Here is a 25,088-nt window from a genome sequence, read left to right on the forward strand (position 1 = left end):
CCCCTCCCAGCCACCCCTGCCCTGGGGGATAAGGCAGACGCTGCACACAGGGAAACACAGGTGAAAGCACGCGCCCACAATTAGACCCCATAAATAATATAATAGTGCCTTCAGAAAGTATTCACACCCCTTGACTTTTTACAAGTTTTGTGTTACAGCCTTAATTTTAAATGGATTACATTGAGATTGTGTGTCACTGGCCTATACACAATACCCCATAATGTCAAAGTGGAATTATGTTTTTCAACATTATATATTTTTTTTTATTAAAATGAAAAGCTGAAATGTCTTCAGTCAATAAGTATTCAACCCCTTTGTTATGTCAAGCCTAAATAAGTTCAAGAATACAAATGCGCTTAACAAGTCACATAATAAGTTGCATGGACTCACGCTGTGTGCAATAATAGTATTTAACATGATTTTTGACTACCTCATCTCTGTACCCCACACATACAATTATCTGTAAGGTCCCTCAGTCGAGCAATGAATTTCAAACAGATTCAACCACAAAGACCAGGGAGGTTTTCCAATGCCTTGCAAAGAAGGTCACCTATTGGTAGATGGGTAAAAATAAAAAGCAGACATTTAATATCCCTTTGAGCATGGTGAAGTTATTAATCACACTTTGGATGGTGTATCAATACATCCAGTCACTACAAAGATACAGGTGTCCTTACTAACTCAGTTGCTGGAGAGGAAGGAAAACGCTCAGGGATTTCACCATGAGGCCAATGGTGACTTTAAAACAGTTAGAGTTTAATGGCTGTAATAGGAGAAAAATGAGGATGGATCAACAACATTGTAGTTACTCCACAATACTAACCTAATTGACAGAGTGAAAAGAAGGAAGCCTGTACAGAATACAAATATTCCAAAACATGCATCCTGTTTGCAATAAGGCACTAAAGTAAAACTGCAAAAAATGTGGAAAATAAATTAACTTTATGTCCTGAATAGAAAACATTATGGTTGGGGCAAATCCAAAACAGCACATTAACTCAGTACCACTCCATATTTTCAAGCATAGTGGTGGCTGCATCATGTTATGGGTATGCTTGCAATCATTAAGGACTGGGGAGTTTTTCAGTATTAAAAAATTAATAGAATGGAGCTAAGCAAAGGCAAAATCCTAGAGGAAAACCTGGTTCAGTCTGCTTTTCAACAGACACTGGGAGAGAAATTCACCTTTCAGCAGGACAATAACCTAAAACACAAGGCCAAATATACATTGGAGTTGCTTACCAAGACGACTGAATGTTCCTGAGTGGCCTAGTTACAGTATTGACTTAAAATCGGCTTGAAAAATTATGGCAAGACTTGAAAATGAAAATGATCAACAACCAACTTGACAGAGGAATAAGTCAAGGGGTATGAATACTTTTTGAAGGCATAGAATATTTAACATATGTATATTTACATTAATTAGCATATACAGTATATAATATTTGTTGATATATAGTACATTTTTATATTTAATTTAATTACATATATACAGTACAAACAAATGAGAATATATTTTATTTGACTGTGAAAATATGTTTTGTTAGGGCATATAGAGCAATGTGATTTTACTGTTAGCAATGAATAAAGGATCGTATTCTTACTTTTCCAGGTTTTTGTTGAGCTGGAACATATGTTGATTACATGAACAACGTCATTGAACTGAAGGATCACCGGGACCCAGGAATTATTTGAGGCTGGTATGAAACTGGATCAGATAATGGGCTGAACATGAACAAATAGATGACCAAGTAACAGACAACTCTGTTGGATGTACCTTTTGGACTTCAGAGAAAACTCATGCAAGCCTGGGTAGCTCCAGGACTCCTACTCTCTTTATCGCCTCCCCTCCTCTCTTTCTCTCTCCCTAACCCCACCTGAACGACAGCTACCTTACAGGACCACAAGGGAGGTATTATAAAATACAAATAAAAAAAGGAACATAGATGGAGGAAACATGGATGCTAGGAGTTCCAAGAAATAAACAAACTTTGAAAAATACTTTATTGGGGAATGCCATAGGATATCTCTATGTAAAGGTGTTTGGGTATGGGGATATAACTTTTTAAACAACAATTTTACAGGACTAGAAAAATATGTTTCTCGGAGGAGAGAGAACTTTGTAGGGAAAGCGATATTTCATCTTTAGCTTGGAGTGCCTGTCTGTTTCCAGGGGACAACGTTGGCAAGGAGAGCCAGAGCAACGGTCTCCGGGGAGTCTTACCTGTCATTCCTTAGTTGTTTTAGGGACCAAAAGACCAAACATTTTTATTGCTGAGAACTTGTAGCTCTATTAGTATACTCGGACCACTGCATCTCTTTTAAATCGCTGTTAACCGATTAAAGAGTTGCATTTAAAAGGTGTACAGAGTATGTATGTATGTGTGTGTGTGTGTGTATATATATATATATATATATATATATATATATATACACATACATACATACATACACACACACACACACACACACACACACAGTACCAGTAAAAAGTTTGGACACACCTACTCATTCAAGGATTTTTCTTTATTTGTGCTATTTTATGCATTTAGAATAATAGTGAAGACATCAAAACTATGAAATAACACATGGAATCATGTTGTAACCAAAAAAGTGTTAAACAAATCAAAATATATTTTATATTTTAGATTCTTCAAATAGCCACCATTTGCCTTGATGACAGCTTTGCACACTCTTAGCATTCTCTCAACCAGCTTCACCTGGAATGCTTTTCCAACAGTCTTGAAGGAGTTCCCACATATGCTGAGCACTTGTTGGCTGCTTTTCCTTCACTCTGCGGTCCGACTCATCCCAAACCATCTCAATTTGGTTAAGGTCGGAGGATTGTGGAGGCCAGGTCATCTGATGCAGCCCTCCATCACTCTCCTTCTTGGTCAAATAGCCCTTACACAGCCTGGAAGTGTGTTGGGTCATTGTCCTGTTGAAAAACAAATGATAGTCCCACTAAGCCCAAACCAGATGTGATGGCGTATCGCTGTAGAATGCTGTGGTAGCCATGCTGGTTAAGTGTGCCTTGAATTCTAAATAAATCACAGACAGTGTCACCAGCAAAGCACCATCACACCTCCTCCTCCATGCTTTACAGTGGGAAATACACATGCGGAGATCATCTGTTCACCCACAAAGCATCTCACAAAGACACGGCGGTTGGAACCAAAAATCTCCAATTTGGACTCCAGACCAAAGGACACATTTCCACCGGTCTAATGTCCATTGCTCTTGTTTCTTGGCATAATCAAGTCTCTTCTTATTATTGGTGTCCTTTACTAGTGGTTTCTTTGCAGCAATACGACCATGAAGGCCTCTCCTCTGAACAGTTGATGTTGAGATGTGTCTGTTACTTGAACTCTGTGAAGCATTTATTTGGGCTGCAATTTCTGAGGCTGGTAACTCTAATGAACTTATCCTCTGCAGCAGCGGTAACTCTGGGTCTTCCATTCTTGTGGCGGTCCTCATGAGAGCCAGTTTCATCATAGCGCTTGATGGTTTTTGCGACTGCACTTGAAGAAACTTTCAAAGTTCTTGGAATTTTCCGTATTGACTGACCATGTCTTAAAGTAATGATGGACTGTCATTTCTCTTTGCTTATTTGAGCTGTTCTTGACATAATATGGACTTGGTCTTTTACCAAATAGAGCTATCTTCTGTATACCCCCCCACCTTGTCACAACACAGCTGATTGGCTCAAACGCATTAAGAAGTAAAGAAATTCCACAAATTAACTTTTAAGAAAGCACACCTGTTAATTGAAATACATTCCAGGTGACTACCTCATGAAGCTGGTTGAGAGAATGCCAAGAGTGTGCAAAGCTGTCATCAAGGCAAAGGGTGGCTATTTGAAGAATCTCAAATCTCAAATATATTCTGATTTGTTTAACACTTTTTTGGTTAGTACATGATTCTATATGTGTTATTTCATAGTTGTGATGTCTTCACTATTATTCTGCAATGTAAAAACTAGTAAAAATAAAGAAAAACCCTTGAATGAGTAGGTGTGTCCAAACTTTTGACTTGTAGTATATATGTATATACACACACACACACACATACATACATAGAAAACACACACACACAATATATGTATATATACACACATACATATATATTGCTGATATGCTTTTTGAATACAGCAAAAACAATTTCCGATGACGAATGGGTCGCTCACTTCGCTAGTTTACAATTAACTATTCAAAATGTTTATTTTTTTTCTCTTTTCATTTTCTCTTGGGGGATGGGATAGAAAGTGCATGGGAAGGGTTGTTCCATATTGCAGCCTTACCTTTTCTAACTTGACATCCTAACCTCATAGTTAAAACAACATAACAAATGTTTGAAATATATGAACTTGTTTATATTTGCAGTACATATACATTACCGGTCAAAGGTTTTAGAACACCTACTCATTCAAGGGTTTTTCTTTTTTTAACTATTTTCTAGATTGTAGAATAATAGTGAAGACATCAAAACTATAAAATAACACATATGGAATCATGTAGTAACCAAAAAAGTGTTAAACAAATCAAAATATATTTTAGATTCTTCAAATAGCCACCCTTTGCATTGATGACAGCTTTGCACACTCTTGGCATTCTCTCAACCAGCTTCACCTGGAATGCTTTTCCAACAGTCTTGAAGGAGTTCCCACATATGCTGAGCACTTGTTGGCTGCTTTTCCTTCACTCTGCGGTCCGATTTATCCCAAACCATCTCAATTTGGTTGAGGTCGGGGAATTGTGGAGGCCAGGTCATCTGATGCAGCACTCCATTACTCTCCTTCTTGGTCAAATAGCCCTTACACAGCCTGGAGGTGTGTTGGGTCATTGTCCTGTTGAAAAACAAATGATAGTCCCACTAAGCCCAGACCAGATGGGATGGTGTATCGCTGTAGAATGCTGTGGTAGCCATGCTGGTTAAGTGTGCCTTGAATTCTAAATAAATCACAGACAGTGTCACCAGCAAAGCACCCCCCACACCATAACACCTCCTCCTCCATGCTTCACGGTGGGAAATACACATGCAGAGATCATCCATTCACCCACACCGCGTCTCACAAAGACACAGCAGTTGGAACCAAATATCTCCAATTTGGACTCCAGACCAGGACACATTTCCACCGGTCTAATGTCCATTGCTCGTGTTTCCTGGCCCAAGCAAGTCTCTTCTTCTTATTAGTGTCCTTTAGTAATGGTTTCTTTGCAGCAATTTGACCATGAAGGCCTGATTCACACAGTCTCCTCTGAACAGTTGATGTTGAGATGTGTCTGTTACTTGAACTCAGTGAAGCATTTATTTGGGCTGCAATTTCTGAGCTGGTAATTCTAATGAACTTATCCTCTGCAGCAGCGGTAACTCTGGGTCTTTCATTCCTGTGGCGGTCCTCATGAGAGCCAGTTTCATCATAGTGCTTGATGGTTTTTGCGACTGCACTTGAAGAAACTTTCAAAGTTCTTGAAATGTTCCGTATTGACTGACCTATTTGGTCTTTTACCAAATAGTGTGATCTTCTGTATACCCCCCTTACCGTGTCACAATACAACTGATTGGCTCAACCGCATTAAATTCAAAAAATTAACTTTTAAGAAGACACACCTGTTAATTGAAAAACATTCCAGGTGACTACCTCATGAAGCTGGTTGAGAGAATGCCAAGAGTGTGCAAAGCTGTCATCAAGGCAAAGGGTGGCTATTTGAAGAATCTCAAATATAAAATATATTTTGATTTGTTTAACACTTTTTTGGTTACTACATGATTCCATATGTGTTATTTCATAGTTTTGATGTCTTCACTATTATTCTACAATGTAGAAAATTGTAAAAAATAAAGAAAAACCCTTGAATGAGTAGGTGTTCTAAAACTTTTGACCGGTAGGGTATATGTATATATATATGTATTACACACATTGAAGCTAATGTATTCATATATATATATATATATACAGTATATCTGGATAAAGATATTAATTAAACTAATATATGTATTTATATGCACATAGTTTATGTATGTGTGTCTGTATATAGAACGGCTATTGACTATGTTGAGCTGTCATTTCTTTGTAGATTTTAGCTGGAGTTTGAAACTCTGCTCTACTTGGGAAGAAGCGCAAATCTGGCGGCTCCCAAAACTGCAGGCATTCCGCTCTCTGTTAAACTATATATGCTGATGCACAGGTATTCCTAAATATATGTGTGAAGCACAGGAGGTTGGTGGCACCTTAATTGGGGAGGACGGGCTCGTGGTAATGGCTGGAGTGGAGTAGGTGGAATGGTACCAAATACCATTTCATTCCTCCGTCCCAGCCATTATTATGAGCCGTCCTCCCCTCAGCAGCCTTCATTGGTGTGAAGCTTCACATATGTAGGTGTACCTACTATCTGAAAATGCAAAAAAGCCACTTCTCAGTAGCAGGCTTGAAGAGAAATCGGGCTAAATTAATATTAGAGGTAAAGAACAAACATCTTCGACTCGATTCCAAACCTATCTTTTTAGCTTCACGGTACACTACACAGACTTAGCACGTACAAACTAAGTGTGATCTTTGAAACTTGAACCAAAATGAATGAATACCATGACCTTTTCTCTCAATTGCATTCAGTAAGTAAGTGCATGTAGCGTATGGGCTGTCACCACAGGTGTGCCTTGTCACCTGCAGAATCTGCCATCAAGAACTGTGCTCTCAAAACTAGGGTTGCAAAATTCCTGGAACTTTCAACAAATTCCCTAGTTTTCCAGAAATCCCGGTTGGAGGTTCCCGGAATCAGGAGGGAATAAGCAGGAAATCCGGAATCCTCCAAACAGGATTTTCTGGAAAACAAGGGAATTTATTGAACGTTCCAGGAATTTTGCAATCCTACTCAAAAAACTACTGCAAGCAGCCAACGCGCTACGATGATGTCAATACTGCAGTCACATCAGTCATGTCATTTCACATCTCCATAGAGAGCTTTAGCAGTAAAGCATGTCAAAGCTAACAAATCGTTCAGATGTTAAGACCATCATTGTCCTCTCACACATCCATAAACTACCATGAACTACCTGGATTAGCATTAAGTACTCGGACAGACACAGTCTCATGTTTATTTGTCTTTACACTTTCCATCAAAGTGGGCATTATGTACTCTCCGCTAGAACAGGTACTACCTAAAGGGAGTGCTTGGAAATGTTGTGCAAGTATAAGAAACCTTGAGGCTGGGTTCCATTGGGTTTGATCTAAAATAAATTGATGATAACAGAGGTTAAACGCCTGACATTGCGAATTGTATGGTTATAACTTATTGGTGAAGTTTTATGATGTTAAAACAAATTGCAGACTTAGAGAAGTGGTTTTTCTACTGTACACAAAGGAACCAGGAAGTGTTTTTTAATGTCAACAGCCAGCACCAATTCAGCCATTGTTGTATGGAGCTCTGCAACTGTTTCTCGCCACACCATTCCCGTGCCTGCGTCTAACTTTCCTAACAGACAGGGATGTAGTGGTGAATAAAAGGTGGGTAAACACTGAACGCCGGTCGAGACCGCCAGGCAGATCCCAACGCCAATGCTAACAGTGCTAATTTAACCCATTAGGTGCATAACTGCTATACATCATATCAAAACTGTGTTTACCAGCAATTAGCCTCTACTACATCCCTGCAACAAGGTCCATATCTCCTCCAATGCAAACAGGCCTAAAGATGTCATTAAAACTCTTCTTGACACATCCATATTTAGCTGGGTTTGTCAAGTCAAGTGTTTCCAAAACGCCTCTCCCCATTTTTATAAAGGGTCAACCCTCTTGAGATTTTCTTATTAACATTAATCAATTTATGATTTACTTGAAATTCGAAGTTTTATGAGTATCTCAAGTTAGGATTTGGCTCCTAAGTCACTTCAATGTGTCTTCTCCTCTCCTTAAAAAAAAAGAGGCCTTCACTTCTCTCCATACCAACTTTTACTCAGCTCACTCTCTCGCTCTGCTTTCATGTACACTTTCCCCTTGAAATTCATCCCTTACTCACCATTTTGTTTTGTCTTATTTCCCTGCTTGCTCCCCTCTCTCTGCTTAGTTTCACCCGCACTCCAAGACCTGTGAGTACTGGATAGGTGTCAGCAATATGGGGGAAACTCCTTTAGCCTTTCAAATAGGCTATAGAGCTATTAGTGCGTTTCTTACACCTATCCCAATGCTTTCTAATTGAGCGAATGAAGGCAGAGGGAGGGGAATGACTGGAATTGAGCACCTCTTTCACAAGCTCTAACTTTCAGCTGCAACTGTTTATATATAAATTGAGAGAAAAGTGGTTAAAAAACAATGAGAAACAAAGCAGAAGTTTGAATATAAAAATATAGAAATATATACATAAACCGATGAATATACTGTAAATGTTTTTGTTGCTCTGTTTTCCTCTGTACATAGGTTTGCATATTTTATAGGACTTTTACTTCTATCTACAAGGACTGAATAAAAATGAAACTTTAAATACTTAAAAAATATGAACGAAAACATACAATAAATGAAACCAGGTTCTTAAAAAAAAGAGTCCATAGGGATATGGTACAACTGTAGGACCTGACCTAGGCATTTAACCAGAAAAGTCAGGGAGAGCATTGAACTCAATTAGAGCATAGACATGCATTGACCTTTTTATACAAGTATTTGGGGGTTTCTTTAATTTATTTATTTATTTATGTATTTATTTATTACTTCTGTTTACAAACGATACGATATGCATGATTTCATGGCATAATTTTTTTATGAGTTGGTATGTGACCAAATAGTTTTTTATATTCACGTATAGGCCTACATTGTTGACTACTGTTATTGTCCACAGGATCACGACTCCAACAGTTCATTGAGAAAAGGAGATTATGCTCATATTTGCCAAGTGTTTTGTTAAGTAATCTCAGAGGTTTTTCTGCTGTTCTTTTTCCATTTGTGATGCTGTTTTATTCAATATCAGAGCTCTACTGTTCTTTTAAAGCTTTATATTGCTATTTGCTTAACTGTTTTACATTTCCCTTCCCCCTACTTTATCATGCCACACATTACCCTAACTTCTTTAAATGTATCTCAACTGTTCAATCTTTCTAGATGATTCAATTGCGGTATATTTGTAAATGTTCACATTCAAATTGAGAATTCAGCTAAATATGGCAGCCTATAGGTTGCAATGACAATAACATGACAATTTACAGTTTCAAAATTAAAATAATTACAATTAAACCTTTCCAGAAAAACATCAAAACCTTGTTAGCTGTGAATGTGTTCAACAATTTGAATGCACCTTTGCTGTTTTATCATTCCGTTTCAACACTGCTCTGTTGTTGACCATCTAAGCTCTTGTCACACTTCAAAATATGGGATAAACATTAGGTTATTACATAGTTTACCACTTGTCCTTAGTAGGCTAAGGTTGCTAAAATTGATGTCTATCCATGACAGAGGAATTGCCTCTCGTTGCTGCTTATGTAGGACTTGAAACCGTAATTAGCTGATTAGTGCCAATTAGTAATTATAATACCTGGTAAAATAAAAAATAATTATAAATCCCACATACAGTGTGTCCCTTATTTTGAAGTGTTAGGAGTTCTGTATTAATCAGATATGTTGTCTTTCTTTTCAATGTCTTATAGAGCTCTGGTGTTGTACAAGTGTTCAGTTCTATCAAGGGTAAAACACCCATCAAAAACTGCACTATTTCATCAAATATTCAGTTACTACATTTCTGATCATTTAGTCTACCTTCAATGCTGTTATCAAGGGTTTATTCCTACAAGCTAGTGTTCTTAGGATAATTACATTATACTTCTTCAATGGATTCAAAAGTATTCTGAAGACAATTTCAGCACATGAAGGGGATGGGGAATTGAATGTTATGTGTAGAGCTTTGCCATGTCTGATGAGGTAGGCTTCTCATTGATTAATGCGCTTTAGGCTCCCGCCCTCATCTCTTCTCTGGTCCCTGGACTCTTTTGTAATTTTAATGAATGATGCGTCTCAGCTTAGCTCAATAATAAAGCACAGTCTAGAATACACCTGTGTCGTGACTCAAACTTACTACATATTCTAACAGGGCCTTGACCAGGGTCGTATTCATTAGGCACCAAACTTAATAAATGTTTTCTTTAAAAAAAACTGTCAAAATGTTTTGCCCTAATGATTTACCTACTTTGTGGGTGACCATTTCACTACATGTGGGGACCACTACACAAAGATCTTAAATACATTACAGTTTATTTATTTTCAATATAAAAAAACAATCAATATAAAAAAATATTGCATTACAAAGATACAATAGTATAATCAACAAAATCATGATTGTTTTGGAACTTCCAACTGCAAGACAAACAGAAGGCACTGACCTTGATTTAAGAGCCAACGGTGAATATCAATTAAATTATTAAGAATGATTTCAATTTTCATATTTTTCTCAGGGTACCTACCCCTGGACCCCCGCCTCAGCAAATGAAGAAGATTTCTTCCAGTATCTGGCTCTCCTCCAGGTCCTGCTGGGGGGTCCGGTAGGGGCCAGGGTGGGAGAGTAGAGCTTGGTGGGCTGGTTTGGGGGCACTGAGGAGAGGCGGGCGTCGGGGAGGGTTGCCTTGCTTGGGCAAAGAGATGGGACTGAAGACCTCCAACAACTCAATCAAGGAGGAGTCCAACCTGGAGCAAAAACAAAGATGAAGAGAGGAATCAATGAATGAAAACGCATTTGATAACTATGATAAGTCTTCTTGCTAACATAATCGCAATATTGCCTTTGTAATATTGTCCTTTCTTAAAACTCTCCAGCATTCATGTTATGCTATTGCTTAACAGGAACTAGACAAGGCACAAGGCCAAAGCATGTCTGTGGCACAAAGCTTGTAGTGCAAATGTGTAGTACAACTCGTATTTGTTAACATACAGAAGATATGAAAGGATATCCCTATACGGATGAACTGCTAATAAAATGTTTCTGTTCTGTAGTGTCCATTGATGCCTAACACAACCAGCGTTAAAAGTCTAAAGGCCTGGGGTCGACAAGCAGAAGGGCATTAGATGTTACAGGTGCAACAGAAAGAGAGCGAGTGAGGGCGCACAGGGCCATTCTCTACCAGAATACGAATGAGGGAAGAAATAAACCAAAGCGAGAGATTAAGCTAATAGAGATTCAATCCTTCAGTCTGGCTGCTTGATAAATTATTCAGTGTGTACACAGTTGGACGAGTGCATTCCTGATAGAAAACATGAATTCTTAAAGCATGCTCCACCGATGTTGCTAACATAATTCTATGCTCGTTTTAAGCAGCATTGATTTGCATCTGCGTGCTTCCGAGGTTCTGAGGGCCAACAGTTGGCATGTGCGGTCAGAGTCTTGTGTTTGTTAACATAATATTTATAGTTTTATTTTCTGTGTTTTAACTTCATGGCTTTAATTGGTGTAGAAAGAATGATCACTGTAGTTTTCCATCAAGTTCTTTTGAAAATCTATGTACAGTACATTGAATGAATCTGTGAGATTGAAGAGAGAAAACAGAGGGGACACCTATAGGGGATAAGGCCCGCTGGGAAATAAACGTGATTGAAGCTAAAGTAAGTAAATCTGTCTTCTTCATTTGGTCTCCTTCTACCTGTCAATAGCAGTTAGTGGGGAGAGGAATGACAGTGTGTGCGAGAGAGAGAGAGAGATAGAGAATGGGAGAGAGAGTGAGAAAGTGAGAGAGCGAGAATTAAAGAGTGCAGCTTTGGGAAGATAGAGGGAGGGAGTGAAACTTTGGCCGGGCTCCCTCTTGAAATGTGAGAATTTGCATTTTTATTTGTAGATTTATTTAACGGACAGGGCTCTCAAACAGCAATCCATCAACGGACGACATCGCTGTAATGAATAATGCATAACTTACCGGTGGTCACAATCTTTAACAAGGGGATGGGGGGGGTGTACAGTTTGGCAAGGGAATGGGCCGAATGGTGAGAATTCGAATGGTTTGGAGGGGCCATGTACACTACTCTCTGCGTATTCACACAGAGAAGTCACACAGACAAAAATAATAATTGCATTAGACAATGACAACTCAGAAATGTTGCTACCCTCCACATTTGGTATTTTATTAGGATCCCCATTAGATGTTGCAAAAGCAGCAGCTACTCTTCCTGGGGTCCACACAAACATGAAACATGACATAATACAGAACCTTAATAGACAAGAACAGCTCAAGGACAGAACTACATCAAAACATTTAAATTAAATAAAAGGCACACGTAACCTACATATCAATACCAATTCATACACACAAACTATCTAGCTCAAATAGGGGAAAGGTGTTGTGCTGTGAGGTGTTGCTTTATCTGTTTTTTGAAACCAGGTTTGCTGTTCATTTGAGCAATATGAGATGGAACGGAGTTCCACGCAATAATGGCTCTATATAATACTGTACACTTTCTTGAATTTGTTCTGGATTTGGGGACTGTGAAAAGACCCCTTGTGGCATATCTGGTGGGGTAAGTGTGTGTGTCAGAGCTGTGTGTGAATTGACTATGCAAACAATTTGGGATTTTCAACACATTAATGTTTCTTATAAAAAGAAGAAGTGATGCAGTCAGTCTCTCCTCAACTCTTAGCCAAGAGAGACTGGCATGCACAGTACAGTGAAGGAAAAAAGTATTTGATCCCCTGCTGATTTTGTACGTTTGCCCACTGACAAAGAAATTATCAGTCTATAATTTTAATGGTAGGTTTATTTGAACAGTGAGAGAAAGAACAACAAAAAAATCCAGAAAAAAGCATGTCAAAAATGTTATATATTGATTTGCATTTTAATGAGGGAAATAAGTATTTGACCCCCTCTCAATCAGAAAGATTTCTGACTCCCAGGTGTCTTTTATACAGGTAACGAGCTGAGATTAGGAGCACACTCTTAAAGGGAGTGCTCCTAATTTCAGCTTTTTACCTGTATAAAAGACACCTGTCCACAGAAGCAATCAATCAATCAGATTCCAAACTCTCCACCATGACCAAGACCAAAGAGCTCTCCAAGGATGTCAGGGACAAGATTGTAGACCTACACAAGGCTGGAATGGGCTACAAGACCATCGGCAAGCAGCTTGGTGAGAAGGTGACAACAGTTGGTGCGATTATTCGCAAATGGAAGAAACACAAAATATCTGTTAATCTCCCTCGGCCTGGGGCTCCATGCAAGATCTCACCTCGTGGAGTTGCAATGATCATGAGAACGGTGAGGAATCAGCACAGAACTGCACGGGAGGATCTTGTCAATGATCTCAAGGCAGCTGGGACCATAGTCACCAAGAAAACAATTGGTAACACACTACGCCGTGAAGGACTGAGATCCTGCAGCGCCCGCAAGGTCCCCCTGCTCAAGAAAGCACATATACATGCCCGTCTGAAGTTTGCCAATGAACATCTGAATGATTCAGAGGAGAACTGGGTGAAAGTGTTGTGGTCAGATGAGACCAAAATGGAGCTCTTTGGCATCAACTCAACTCGCCGTGTTTGGAGGAGGAGGAGGAATGCTGCCTATGACCCCAAGAACACCATCCCCACCGTCAAACATGGAGGTGGAAACATTATGCTTTGGGGGTGTTTTTCTGCTAAGGGGACAGGACAACTTCACCGCATCAAAGGGATGATGGACGGGGCCATGTACCGTCAAATCTTGGGTGAGAACCTCCTTCCCTCAGCCAGGGAATTGAAAATGGGTCGTGGATGTGTATTCCAGCATGACAATGACCCAAAACACACGGCCAAGGCAACAAAGGAGTGGCTCAAGAAGAAGCACATTAAGGTCCTGGAGTGGCCTAGCCAGTCTCCAGACCTTAATCCCATAGAAAATCTGTGGAGGGAGCTGAAGGTTCGAGTTGCCAAACGTCAGGCTCGAAACCTTAATGACTTGGAGAAGATCTACAAAGAGGAGTGGGACAAAATCCCTCCTGAGATGTGTGCAAACCTGGTGGCCAACTACAAGAAACGTCTGACCTCTGTGATTGCCAACAAGGGTTTTGCCACCAAGTACTAAGTCATGTTTTGCAGAGGGGTCAAATACTTATTTCCCTCATTAAAATACAAATCAATTGATAACATTTTTGAAATGCGTTTTTCTGGATTTTTTTGTTGTTTTTCTGTCTCTCACTGTTCAAATAAACATACCATTAAAATTATAGACTGATCATGTCTTTGTCAGTGGGCAAACGTACAAAATCAGCAGGGGACCAAATACTTTTTTCCCTCACTGTATTTATATCAGCCCTCTGATTTCAATGAAGAGCAAGACGTGCAGCTCTGTTCTGGGCCAGCTGCAGCTTAACTGGGACTTTCCTTGTAGCACTCAACCACACGACTTGACAATAATCAAGATAAGACAAACTAGAGCCTGCAGGACTTGCTTTTTGGAATGTGGTGTCAAAAAAGCAGAGCATCTCTTTATTACGGACAGACCGCTCCCCAGCTTTACAACCATTGAATCTATATGTTTTGACCATTACAGTTTACAATCTAAGGTAACGCCAAGTAATTTAGTCTCCTCAACTTGTTCAACAGCCTCACCATTCATTACCAGATTCAGCTGAGGTCTAGAACTTAGGGAATGGTTTGTACCAAATACAATGCTCTTAGTTTTAGAGATGTTCCGGACCAGTTTACTACTGGCCACCCATTCCAGAACAGACTGCAACTCTTTGTTAAGGGTTTCAGTGACTTCATTAGCTGTGGTTGCTGATGCGTATATGGTTGAATCATCAGCATACATGGGCACACATGCTTTGTTTAATGCCAGTGGCAGGTCATTGGTAAAAATAGAAAATAGTAGAGGGCCTAGAGAGCTGCCCTGCGGTACACCACACTTTACATGTTTGACATTAGAGAAGCTTCCATTAAAGAAAACCCCTTGAGTTCTATTAAATAGCTCTGAATCCACGATATGGCAGAGGTTGAAAAGCCATAACACATACGCTTTTTTTCAACAACAGGTTATGGTCAATAATATCAAAGGCTGCACTGAAATCTAACAGTACAGCTCCCACAATCTTCTTATTATCAATTTCTTTCAACCAATCATCAGTCATTTGTGTCAGTGCAGTACATGTTGAGTGCCTTTCTCTATAAGCATGCTGAAACTCTGTTGTTAATTTGTTTACAGAGAAATTGCATTGTATTTGGTCAAACACAATTCTTTCCAACAGTTTGCTAAGAGCTGGCAGCAAGCTTATAGGTCTGCTGTTAGAACCAGTAAAGGCTGCTTTACCACTCTTGGGTAGCGGAATTACTTTGGCTTCCCTCCAGGCCTGAGGACAAATACTTTCCTCTAGGCTCAGAGTAAAGATATGACAGATAGGAGTGGCTATAGAGTCAGCTACCATCCTCAGTAGCTTTCCATCTAAGTTGTCAATGCCAGGTTTGTTAAAGATTATTGATCTTTAACAATAATCTTTCCACCTCTCCCACACTAGCTTTACAAAATTCAAACTTGCAAAGCTTTTCTTTCATTATTTGTTTTCTTATGCATGAATACGATGGCTCACTGTTCGTTGTTGGCATTTCCTGCCTAAGTTTGCCCACTTTGCCAATTAAGTAATCATTAAAATTATTTGCAACTTCAAATGGTTTTGTGATGAATAAGCAATCTGATTCGATAAAATAATGTGTCTTTCTGCACATAATTTCATTTAAAGTACTCCAAAGTTTTTTTTCCATCATTCTTTATATCATTGATCTTGGCTTCATAATACAGTTTCTTCTTTTTTTGTTGTTGAGTTTAGTCACATCATTTCTCAATTTGCAGTAAGTCAGATGTGCAGCAAGACTTATTAGCCACTCCTTTTGCCCCATCGCTTTCAGCCATACAGTTTTTCAATTCCTCATCAATCCATGGAGCCTTAACAGTTCTAACAGTCAGTTTCTTAACAGGTGCATGTTTATCAATAATTGGAAGAAGCAATTTCATAAATTCATCAAGCGCAGCATCTGGATGCTCCTTATTAATCACATCGGACCAACAAATATTTTTAACATCATCCACAAAAGAGTCACAGCAAAATATTTTGTATGATCTCTTATACACTATTTTAGGCCCAGCTTTTGGAACTTTGGATTTCCTGGATATAGCCACAATATTGGGATCACTGCATCCAATGAGTACGGATACAGCTTTAGAACAAAGTTCTACAGTATTAGTAAAAATGTGATCGATAAATGTGGATCATCTTGTCCCTGTAGTGTTTGTAAACATCCTGGTAGGTTGATTAATAACCTGAACCAGATTACAGGCACTGGTTACAGTGAGAAGCTTCCTCTTGAGCGGACAGCTTGATGAATACCAATCAATATTCAGGGCCGGTGGTGGGTTTTCCAGTCCTGTGGGTGCGCTCCACCTCAATCTTCCGGTGGGTCCATCTTCAATTTCTTAGAGATCATTTCCCTCACTTTGTCCTCAGACTCCGTCCAGGTCTCATGTGGGGATTCTGCAATTCCGTCCACAACCATGTTGTTTCGCCTTGATTGTCCCTCGAGATACTGATGCCAAATGTGTCGCTGGATCCAAACTAAAAAGTTAGCTAGCTACTAAGAAACTTTCCAATACACTTTCAAAACAACAAACCAAGATCTCCCTTGTTCTGTGTTCAACAGGAAGAGTTTAACAGTTCAACATCAGACTGGTGGCTAAATTCACCAGACATATCTATACTTTCTTGGGTTACTATGAAAGTTTTAACTTGGCTCTCGCAGAACTGCAGTTAGTCTATCCACTTCTCCCTCCCTCCCCTCGTAACTTTTTTGGGTTGTTCCGCTCTTCTCTCATTAAAGATGGCCATCTTGCCCAGCGCCCCCTTTCATTTTCAGTCCAAACAGTAATACACTAATCCTATAACGGCAGGCGGGTACATCCCGCATGTCAATTCCTAGCCATTCAATAGCAAGCAGGCAGGGGGAGGCGAAGGGGGAGGCAGGAAGAGCAGTAGGGTGCAATGGAACTCTTTACTAACTAGCACGGGAGGCCGGGGAGTAACCCCCGGTCCCATTTTGCAATTTGCACCTTTAAGATTCAACTGGTTAAGACTTAATGGTTGTTAGGGTTTGTTGCTGAATGAAAATAGGCAGTTTATCACTAGGGTAAGGACCAAGGTACAGTGTGAGTCAGATTTTGCAAAACAATGGCACTCATTCAATGTTAGTGTGGAATTCCTGAGTTGCTTTGGTTGTTGGCTGGCATACATTAAGGGGGACACATGGGCATGGTAGGGCTTACCCCTCACTCTCATAACATCCGCAAAAGTCTACATAGTGCCAGGACGACCCTCGCCAACCTCCCCTCCCTGCAAAACAAAAACCCTTAAAATGACACGCTTCATTGATTCCCTCCACACACACAAAATCAGATTGGGTGTCTGAATAATGCAGGAAGCTGCTTCCAGACTGCGGACTACAATAAAATATTTATCTGTCCATACATAAGCTAGCATTCTCCGGTGCTTGTTAGCCTAAGCAGCTCTGCATCGCTGGGGTTTGGCGTTGATGGATTAAAGGGCAGGTAAGCGAAGAGCAGGCAGAGGCGATGCGCTTGTCTAATCTGACTGATTGCAGTCGGTCTGTTGGAAGGGGAAAGGTGAAGAGAGGAAAGGGTGTTTTTACTCCACATTTCCTAATTAAAGAGGAAGTTCTGACCAGGGTTTTGGGGTAACTCTTGGCTACTAAACTTGTCCAAAACGGCATTCTGCTTCTGAATAAAGGAGACTCCTAAATCCAGTGAATATTGACTACAAATTCAACTCTTGGCTACTATGCTGGTTGGAGAGGGGTTCAGGAGACCAGAACTGCCTGTTGCTCCCATTTAGTTTGTTTCGATCAATTATCCAAGAAAGACTTCTGTTGGTTTTTGAACATACAGAGTGTGAAAAGCGCAAGACAATCTTGGATGTCTTGCACTGACCTCAGCAAAACTTGTTTTGTTTGTTTAAATTTGACAGTTTAACGTTGGACCAATCGCATAATAATTAAAGTATTGAATGGTGAATACAGCGCTTTAACCACGACAAACGTGGTCATTAAGAGCAAACCTCTCAGAAGGGCCCAATTGAAATGCTTTCAAAAATTCACTGTTATTATGATCGTATCCATTATTTTCCTTGGTTTTAATGGCCATCTGCTTGAGTTTACACTGCTTGAGTTTGTTCGATTGGCATGGTGGTGGTTACTTGGACCATATTGCATTGTTTATGATTCAGAACATTGTGAAGAGCTTTCCTTCTGGCTGAGTCAGAGACAAGCTGTCTTTCTGTTTCATGTTGGCTAGGCTATGGATGTCCATGTTGCCAGTAGAATAACATTTGGAGTTCACACTTGAAGAACATTTCATATGCAAAAACAAAAATAAATTTGCCAGAAGTAAAAAAGGAAAAAGAAAGAAACATAATCCCTTTCCTTAAAAATGACATGCTAACAAACATTTGTCCACAGCATTCTATGCTAACTAGAAGTGCACACTCAGACACACACGGGAAGACGACACACTGTCACATTAATTACCTTTCCACAAAAAGGGTGGGGAGGGGGTGTAATAATGCATTTCCTTCCCTTTTCTTGGAGTGTGTCTCACGCTAGCAGTGATTCATTCCTCTCTGCGCTCTCTGTCTCTCCCTCTCGTCTCTCCCCCTCTCATTATTGAGAGAGCGCGAGAGACAGAGAGAGAGAGACTGTGCATCCCCACAGAAGTCTGTTCAATTACACCTGCTGCTGGGTCCCAGCTAGACCGACTAATGGAACGCAGCTTGGCTCCTGTCAGCCTCGCCGCTAGCCCGGGAGAAAGCTTAATTTAGCACATCAAACGCTAAGGCCCAGTGCCGGCCTGCCTCAGCTCCCCTTTCCTTCCTTCCTTCCCGTTTTCTGACCTTTATTTTGTTTCGTTACCCGTGCACCGACATGTTGAATTGCATTTCCCCCCTGCTCTGTTCATGAAAATAGTCTGGTTTGTGTATTTCTAATCTAAATGTTTCCAGATAAGTGGGTCAAAATGCACCATGAGATGCTGTTGAAAATATAGAACAGCTTTTAAAGACGCTCTGTTTATTTATTGCTCATGGTATGTGTTAATAATAGATTGTAATAATGTACCCATATGATATAAAGAATAGCAACCTGCACACTGTTGAATGCTCCTCCTGTTTTATTATGCAGCGTTTCAACCCAAAGGTCTTCGTCAGGCTGACCTTGCACAACAGAACACCAGGAGCATTCATCGGTGGACAGGGATCTATTCACTATTCCATCAGGGATCTATTCTCTATTTTGTGTTTACTTTTTGTACCCAGCACCTGCAACTTACTGGATGTGCGTACACTACATTTGACAATAATGTATTAATGTCATCATAAACGACTTTTTGTACAACACACTTTATTTTGACATTGAAAGTGCTGATAATGATGTGATGTTGCGGTGCAGTACAGTGGAAACAGCATATGGGATGCAACAGTGTTGTGGTTGGAACACCGAGATCCACTGTGGCTTACCTTGCGTCGGGGGTCCTAGGTAGCGTGGGGAGCATCATTGGTGCTGGGGTGGCTTTGAGACTGCTCTGAGACACCACAAGAGAGGTGGCTATATCCCTCCTGGAATTGTTATGACAGGGCTCTGCAGATGGAGGCCAACAACAAATGGACTTCAGAACCCTAATGACGGAGACGATAAGACAGGGATAGAGAACTGGCGGCCCATGTATACAAGGGTGTCACACACATACACACACAACCTACCAGGTAAATGTATGGAGTTTTGCAGGGGGATGTGTGCAGCATGGTCTTTGTGTGGAGGAACGTCTTGTTCTGCTGCTTCGCCCAAGTCCTCTACATCGTCACACCCTCTCATCTCACTGCAGACACACACAGTCAAGTTTACATTCAACTGCTTGGTAAGCTAAAGGTTTGATTACTAGATACAGCGAGTGAGTGAGTTCCATGGCTTTACCTGAGTAGTGCATGGCCATTGGGTAAAGGATCAGTCCCGTTTCTGGACATGGAGTGGCTGAGTTCGGCTGCAGTGGCTTGCTGGAACCTGCAAGAGAGACAAAATGAAGTACATGCCCAAATTATTGTGCGCATCTTGTTAGATGTATAATTTTTCTAAAATAAAATATAATTACATTCAATACCTGCTGTAGTCGAGGCGTGTGTGGAGGAGCTGCTGGTTCTGTCTGATCAGCCTCTCCTCCTGCTGGGCCAGCCGCGCTTGCAGCCGCTCCCTCTCCACCTCCAGCTGCAGCTTCTGCAGGAGCAGCTGGTGCCTCCTCTCCTCCCAGTCCTCCCGTCCCAGGAGGGGTGCCGTTAGGTCCCCCTCTGCCCCTGCTCCCTGCCCCACTGGGTCCCCTCCGAGTAGCAACCCCTGGGGTCCAGGTAGACGTCTGCTGTCTTCGGGTGGTTCACCAGGGCCGTTGTGGAGCCGTGGGCTGGTGTTGCCCAGTCGAGGGTCTTCTCTGGCCCCCCTATGGGTAAACGCCCCATTGACCAGATGTTCCCGTCTGCTACGGGCCCCTACTCCTCGGCAGCCCTGGCATTTGATTGGTCCCTGGGATTGGTCGCTAGAGGAGGAGTAGTTAGGGGAGGTGACTGCGTGGAGGTCGTCTGAGAGAGAGGTGGGACTGAGGGACGGGACTCTTCCTCTGCCACTTCTCTCTCTTCCTCCTCCGTTTGTCCCTGTTCCTCCAGGAGTTGGCAGGCCCAGGTAGGAGCCATCCCAGGCTGTGGCCATCTCTGCCCTGCTAGTCTTGGTGGAGCCTACCTCACTGCTGGGGGCCTGTGGAGACAAGAAAGCCACCAAGTTAAATATACCCTTCTTTTTTTATCTATTGTAAATATATTATTCAATGTTACTGTATTAAGCGCAATGTGGGCATCAATAAAATCTGAAACGTGTCATGTGTTCATCTCCAATCTCCACAAGTGTATAAGTGGTAAGGGCAATGGGTCATTTTTGCGGTTAGTTACCTCTCTCCGATATTCACTCCTTCCCTTCACCCTTTAATACTTTTCTGTGAGAGAGCAGTGGGTAAGCCAAGATGGACTTAACACCGATACAATGCAGAACTAAGATTTGGGTTTCGGCAAGACTGAGATTCTCATTAAAGTGCTGAGCACAGGGAAACCAAGGTCACTGAAGCGAGAGAGATAAACACAAAGTAAAGTAAAGAAAAGCCCACCTTCAGCAAGACAAGAGAGTGACTAATTCAGTGTGAGGTCACAGAGCATGCAAACACATTACTCAGACCCACTGTCGGACACTGAGGACGACAAAGTGATCTATCCTCAGAGTAGGGGGACCCAGGAAGTTGTCTCTAAATGGTTACCTTGAGAAAAGCAACCGGTTCTGCTACTTACTGTATGTGGTCATAATTGATAGCGAATTTTTTTGCTATCGTGATATCTGATGTGCTGTCTAGGTCTAAGTAAATATCATTTAAAAAGAAAATGTGTGTGCGAGTGTCTCTCTCCCAGTTGGCAGCATTGTGATTGATGGTGAACTGCGTGGTAGTTTGGAGATAGCTCCCCGGGGAAGATTGTACACACACACACTGACACGCACCACTCGTCATCTCTCTCAGACACACACTCTTATTACGCACACACACACAAAGAGTGAGTACCTTTTTGTGGGAGTTAGAGTGGGAGCTGCGGGCATGGCTGAGCTGGGCGATGGACTGGTTGAGTTTCTCTTGCTGTTGAGAGAGGTACTGCTGGTAGAGCCCCAGCAGCTCCTGACACTCCCGGTACTGCTGCTGTAGGCCTGGGCCACAGGGGGCTGGGGTTAAGGGTCATACTTCTGTCTTTATTCCCTTTTTTGGGATACATTTTTATTGACATTTTGAAGACAACATATAACCCCAAAATAATATCCCCATCCACCACCCCTTCATAAGGCCAGGAAAGTAAAGAGAACAGTGAGTTACCTCAGAAAGTTGAAAAGGACAAACTGAAAAGAAAGAGAGCATGATAAAAAGTTGAGGGGGTAGAGCTTTATAGACTTTTCCATCTGGGTCGGCCCAGGCTGAGCTAAGCAGAGCTGGGCCGTGATGCCATATCTGAATGCCAGACAGAGAGCTGGCACCTGCCTGGTGCCACGCTGCAGAAGGCAGAACAGAATTCATCTGGCGCAGAACCACTGCTGTGCATGAGGGTCCCGCTAATGGCGGTGGCTGCACCGCTCGCATACACACACAACCGGGCTGAGTGAGTAAGGTAGGTACACATACATGGATACATACCACCATTGCAACCATTGAATTAGTAAGAAAGCATAGGATCTCATACTGTATACTAGGGCTGACCCCATCTAGTCGACTGGTCCACTGTTTGGTCGATAGGCTGTTGGTCATGGTGTACACGACACCTGCCTGATTCGTGCCTGGCTGAGTGGACTGATCCATTGTGGAGGCCGTGGGGATGGCACAGTCCATCAGTCTAAGACATTTGCTACTGAAATTGTATATGGTTACATTATGTAAGTACAAATAAAAATAATAATATAAAATGTGCTTTCTCCCGCGTTGGATAATGGTCGAGACCACGTTGCTATGTGTATAATAGCTAAGTTAACCAGCATATTGGTGTTGAGAACAATGCGGCGGAGGCAGCAGCGGAGTTAGGAGACGAGAAAACAGACCTTGCCTTAATTTTCTAAGAAAAGTGAGGAGAGAGCAAACCCCAACTTAATTAGGTCTATAACCAAATGCCTAACTGTTAATGTGCCTGAATTTATAAATCATCCATATACAGTGTATTCGGAAAGTATTCAGACCCCTTCTCCACATTTTGTTACGTTATAGCCTTATTCTAAAATGGATTCAATAAATATAAAATATGATCAATCTACACACAATACCCCATAATGACAAAGTGAAAACAGGTTTTATAAAGAATTGTGAACATTTATTGAAGAAAATAATACAGAAATACCTTATTTACATACAGTACTAGTCAAAAGTTTGGACACACCTACTCATTCAAGGATTTTTCCTTATTTTTATGATTTTCTACATTGTAGAATAATAGTGAAGACATAAAAAATATGAAATAACACATATAGAATCAAGTAGTAACCAAAAAATATATTTTAGATTTTAGATTCTTCAAAGTAGCCACCCTTTGCCTATATGACAGCTTTGCACACTCTTGGCATTCTCTCAACCAGCTTAATGAGGTAGTCACCTGGAATGCATTTCAATTAACAGGTGTGCTTTGTTAAAAGTTAATTTGTGGATTTTCTTTCCTTCTTAGCGCGTTTGAGCCAATCAGTTGTGTTGTGACAAGGTAGGAGTGGTATACAGAAGATAGCCCTATTTGGTAAAAGACCAAGTCCATATTACGGCAAGAACAGCTCAAATAAGCAACGACAGTCCATCATTACTTTAAGACATGAAGGTCAGTCAATACGAAACATTTCAAGAACTTTGAAAGTTTCTTCAAGTGCAGTCGCAAAAACCATCAAGCGCTATGATGAAACTGGCTCTCATGAGGACCGCCACAGGAAAGGAAGACCCAGAGTTACCTCTGCTGCAGAGGATAAGTTCATTAGAGTTACCAGCCTCAGAAATTGCAGCCCAAAAAAATGCTTCACAGAGTTCAAGTAACAGACACATCTCAACATTAACTGTTCAGAGGAGCTGTGTGAATCAGCCTTCAAGGTCGATTTGCTGCAAAGAAACCACTACTAAAGGACACCAATAAGAAGAAGAGACTTGCTTGGGCCAAGAAACACAAGCAATGGACATTAGACCAGTAGAAATCTGTCCTTTGGTCTGATGAGTCCAAATTTGAGATTTTTGGTTCCAACCGCCGTGTCTTTGTGAGACGCAGAGTAGGTGAACGGTTGATCTCCGCATGTGTTGTTCCCATCGTGAAGCATGGAGGAGGAGGTGTGATGGTGCTTTGCTGGTGACACTGACAACGTCGCCTATGGGCACAAATTCATCATCGCTGGACCAGACAGGACTGGCAAAAAGTGCTCTTCACTGACGAGTCGCGGTTTTGTCTCACCAGGGGTGATGGTCGGATTTGCGTTTATTGTCGAAGGAATGAGCGTTACACCGAGGCATGTACGAGATCGATTTGGAGGTGGAGGGTCTGTCATGGTCTGGGGCGGTGTGTCACAGCATCATCGGACTGAGCTTGTTGTCATCGCAGGCAATCTCAACGCTGTGCGTTACAGGGAAGACATCCTCCTCACTCATGTGGTACCATTCCTGCAGGCTTATCCTGACATGACCCTCCAGCATGACAATGCCACCAGCCATACTGCTCGTTCTGGGCGTGATTTCCTGCAAGACAGGAATGTCAGTGTTCTGCCATGGCCAGCGAAGAGCCCGGATCTCAATCACATTGAGCACGTCTGAGACCTGTTGGATCGGAGGGTGAGGGCTAGGGCCATTCCCCCCAGAAATGTCCGGAAACTTGCAGGTGCCTTGGTGGAAGAGTGGGGTAACATCTCAGAGCAAAAACTGGCAAATCTGGTGCAGTCCATGAGGAGGAGATGCACTGCAGTACTTAATGCAGCTGGTGGCCACACCAGATACTGCCTGTTACTTTTGATTTTGACCACCCGCCCCCCTTTGCTCAGGGACACATTATTCAATTTCTGCGAGTCACACGTCTGTGGAAGTTGTTCAGTTTATGTCTCAGTTGTTGAATCTGGTTATGTTCATACAAATATTTACACAGTTGACAGTGAGAGGACGTTTCTTTGTTGTTGCTGAGTTTATATACACATGTATGAACTCCTGAGTGGCGCAGTGGTCTAAGGCACTGCATCGCAGTGCTAACTGTGCCACTAGAGATCCTGGTTCGAATCCAGGCTCTGTCGCAGCCGGCCGCGACCGGGATACTCATGGGCGGCGCACAATTGGCCCAGCGTCGTCCAGGGTAGGGGAGGGAATGGCCGGCAGGGATGTAGCTCAGTTGATAGAGCATGGCGTTTGCAACGCCAGGGTTGTGGGTTTGATTCCCACGGGGGGCCAGTATAAAAAAATTAATATGTATTCACTAACTGTAAGTCGCTCTGGATAAGAGCGTCTGCTAAATGACTAAAATGTAAATGTATAATATATATATATAC

The 25,088-nt window shown here is 41.5% G+C and overlaps 1 protein-coding gene across 1 annotated transcript in view; it reads right to left on the bottom strand.

The window, feature by feature from the left end:
• Positions 1-10,221: 10,221 nt before the first annotated feature.
• The window catches only part of LOC311133529 (protein hinderin-like), a 30,887-nt gene continuing 16,020 nt past the window's right edge, over positions 10,222-25,088 (bottom strand). The window contains exons 6-11 of the mRNA XM_084167036.1: positions 21,625-21,764; positions 20,137-20,777; positions 19,953-20,039; positions 19,742-19,857; positions 19,499-19,619; positions 10,222-10,660 (exon numbers count right to left, since the gene is read on the bottom strand). Of these exons, the coding sequence (XP_084023162.1) occupies positions 10,456-10,660; positions 19,499-19,619; positions 19,742-19,857; positions 19,953-20,039; positions 20,137-20,777; positions 21,625-21,764 (1,310 nt within the window). The 3' untranslated portion in view covers positions 10,222-10,455. The remainder of the gene's footprint in view (positions 10,661-19,498; positions 19,620-19,741; positions 19,858-19,952; positions 20,040-20,136; positions 20,778-21,624; positions 21,765-25,088) is intronic.

This window comes from Coregonus lavaretus (genome assembly GCF_964263955.1).
Source record: "Coregonus lavaretus genome assembly, chromosome: 8".
Classification (NCBI taxonomy): Eukaryota; Metazoa; Chordata; class Actinopteri; order Salmoniformes; family Salmonidae; genus Coregonus; species Coregonus lavaretus.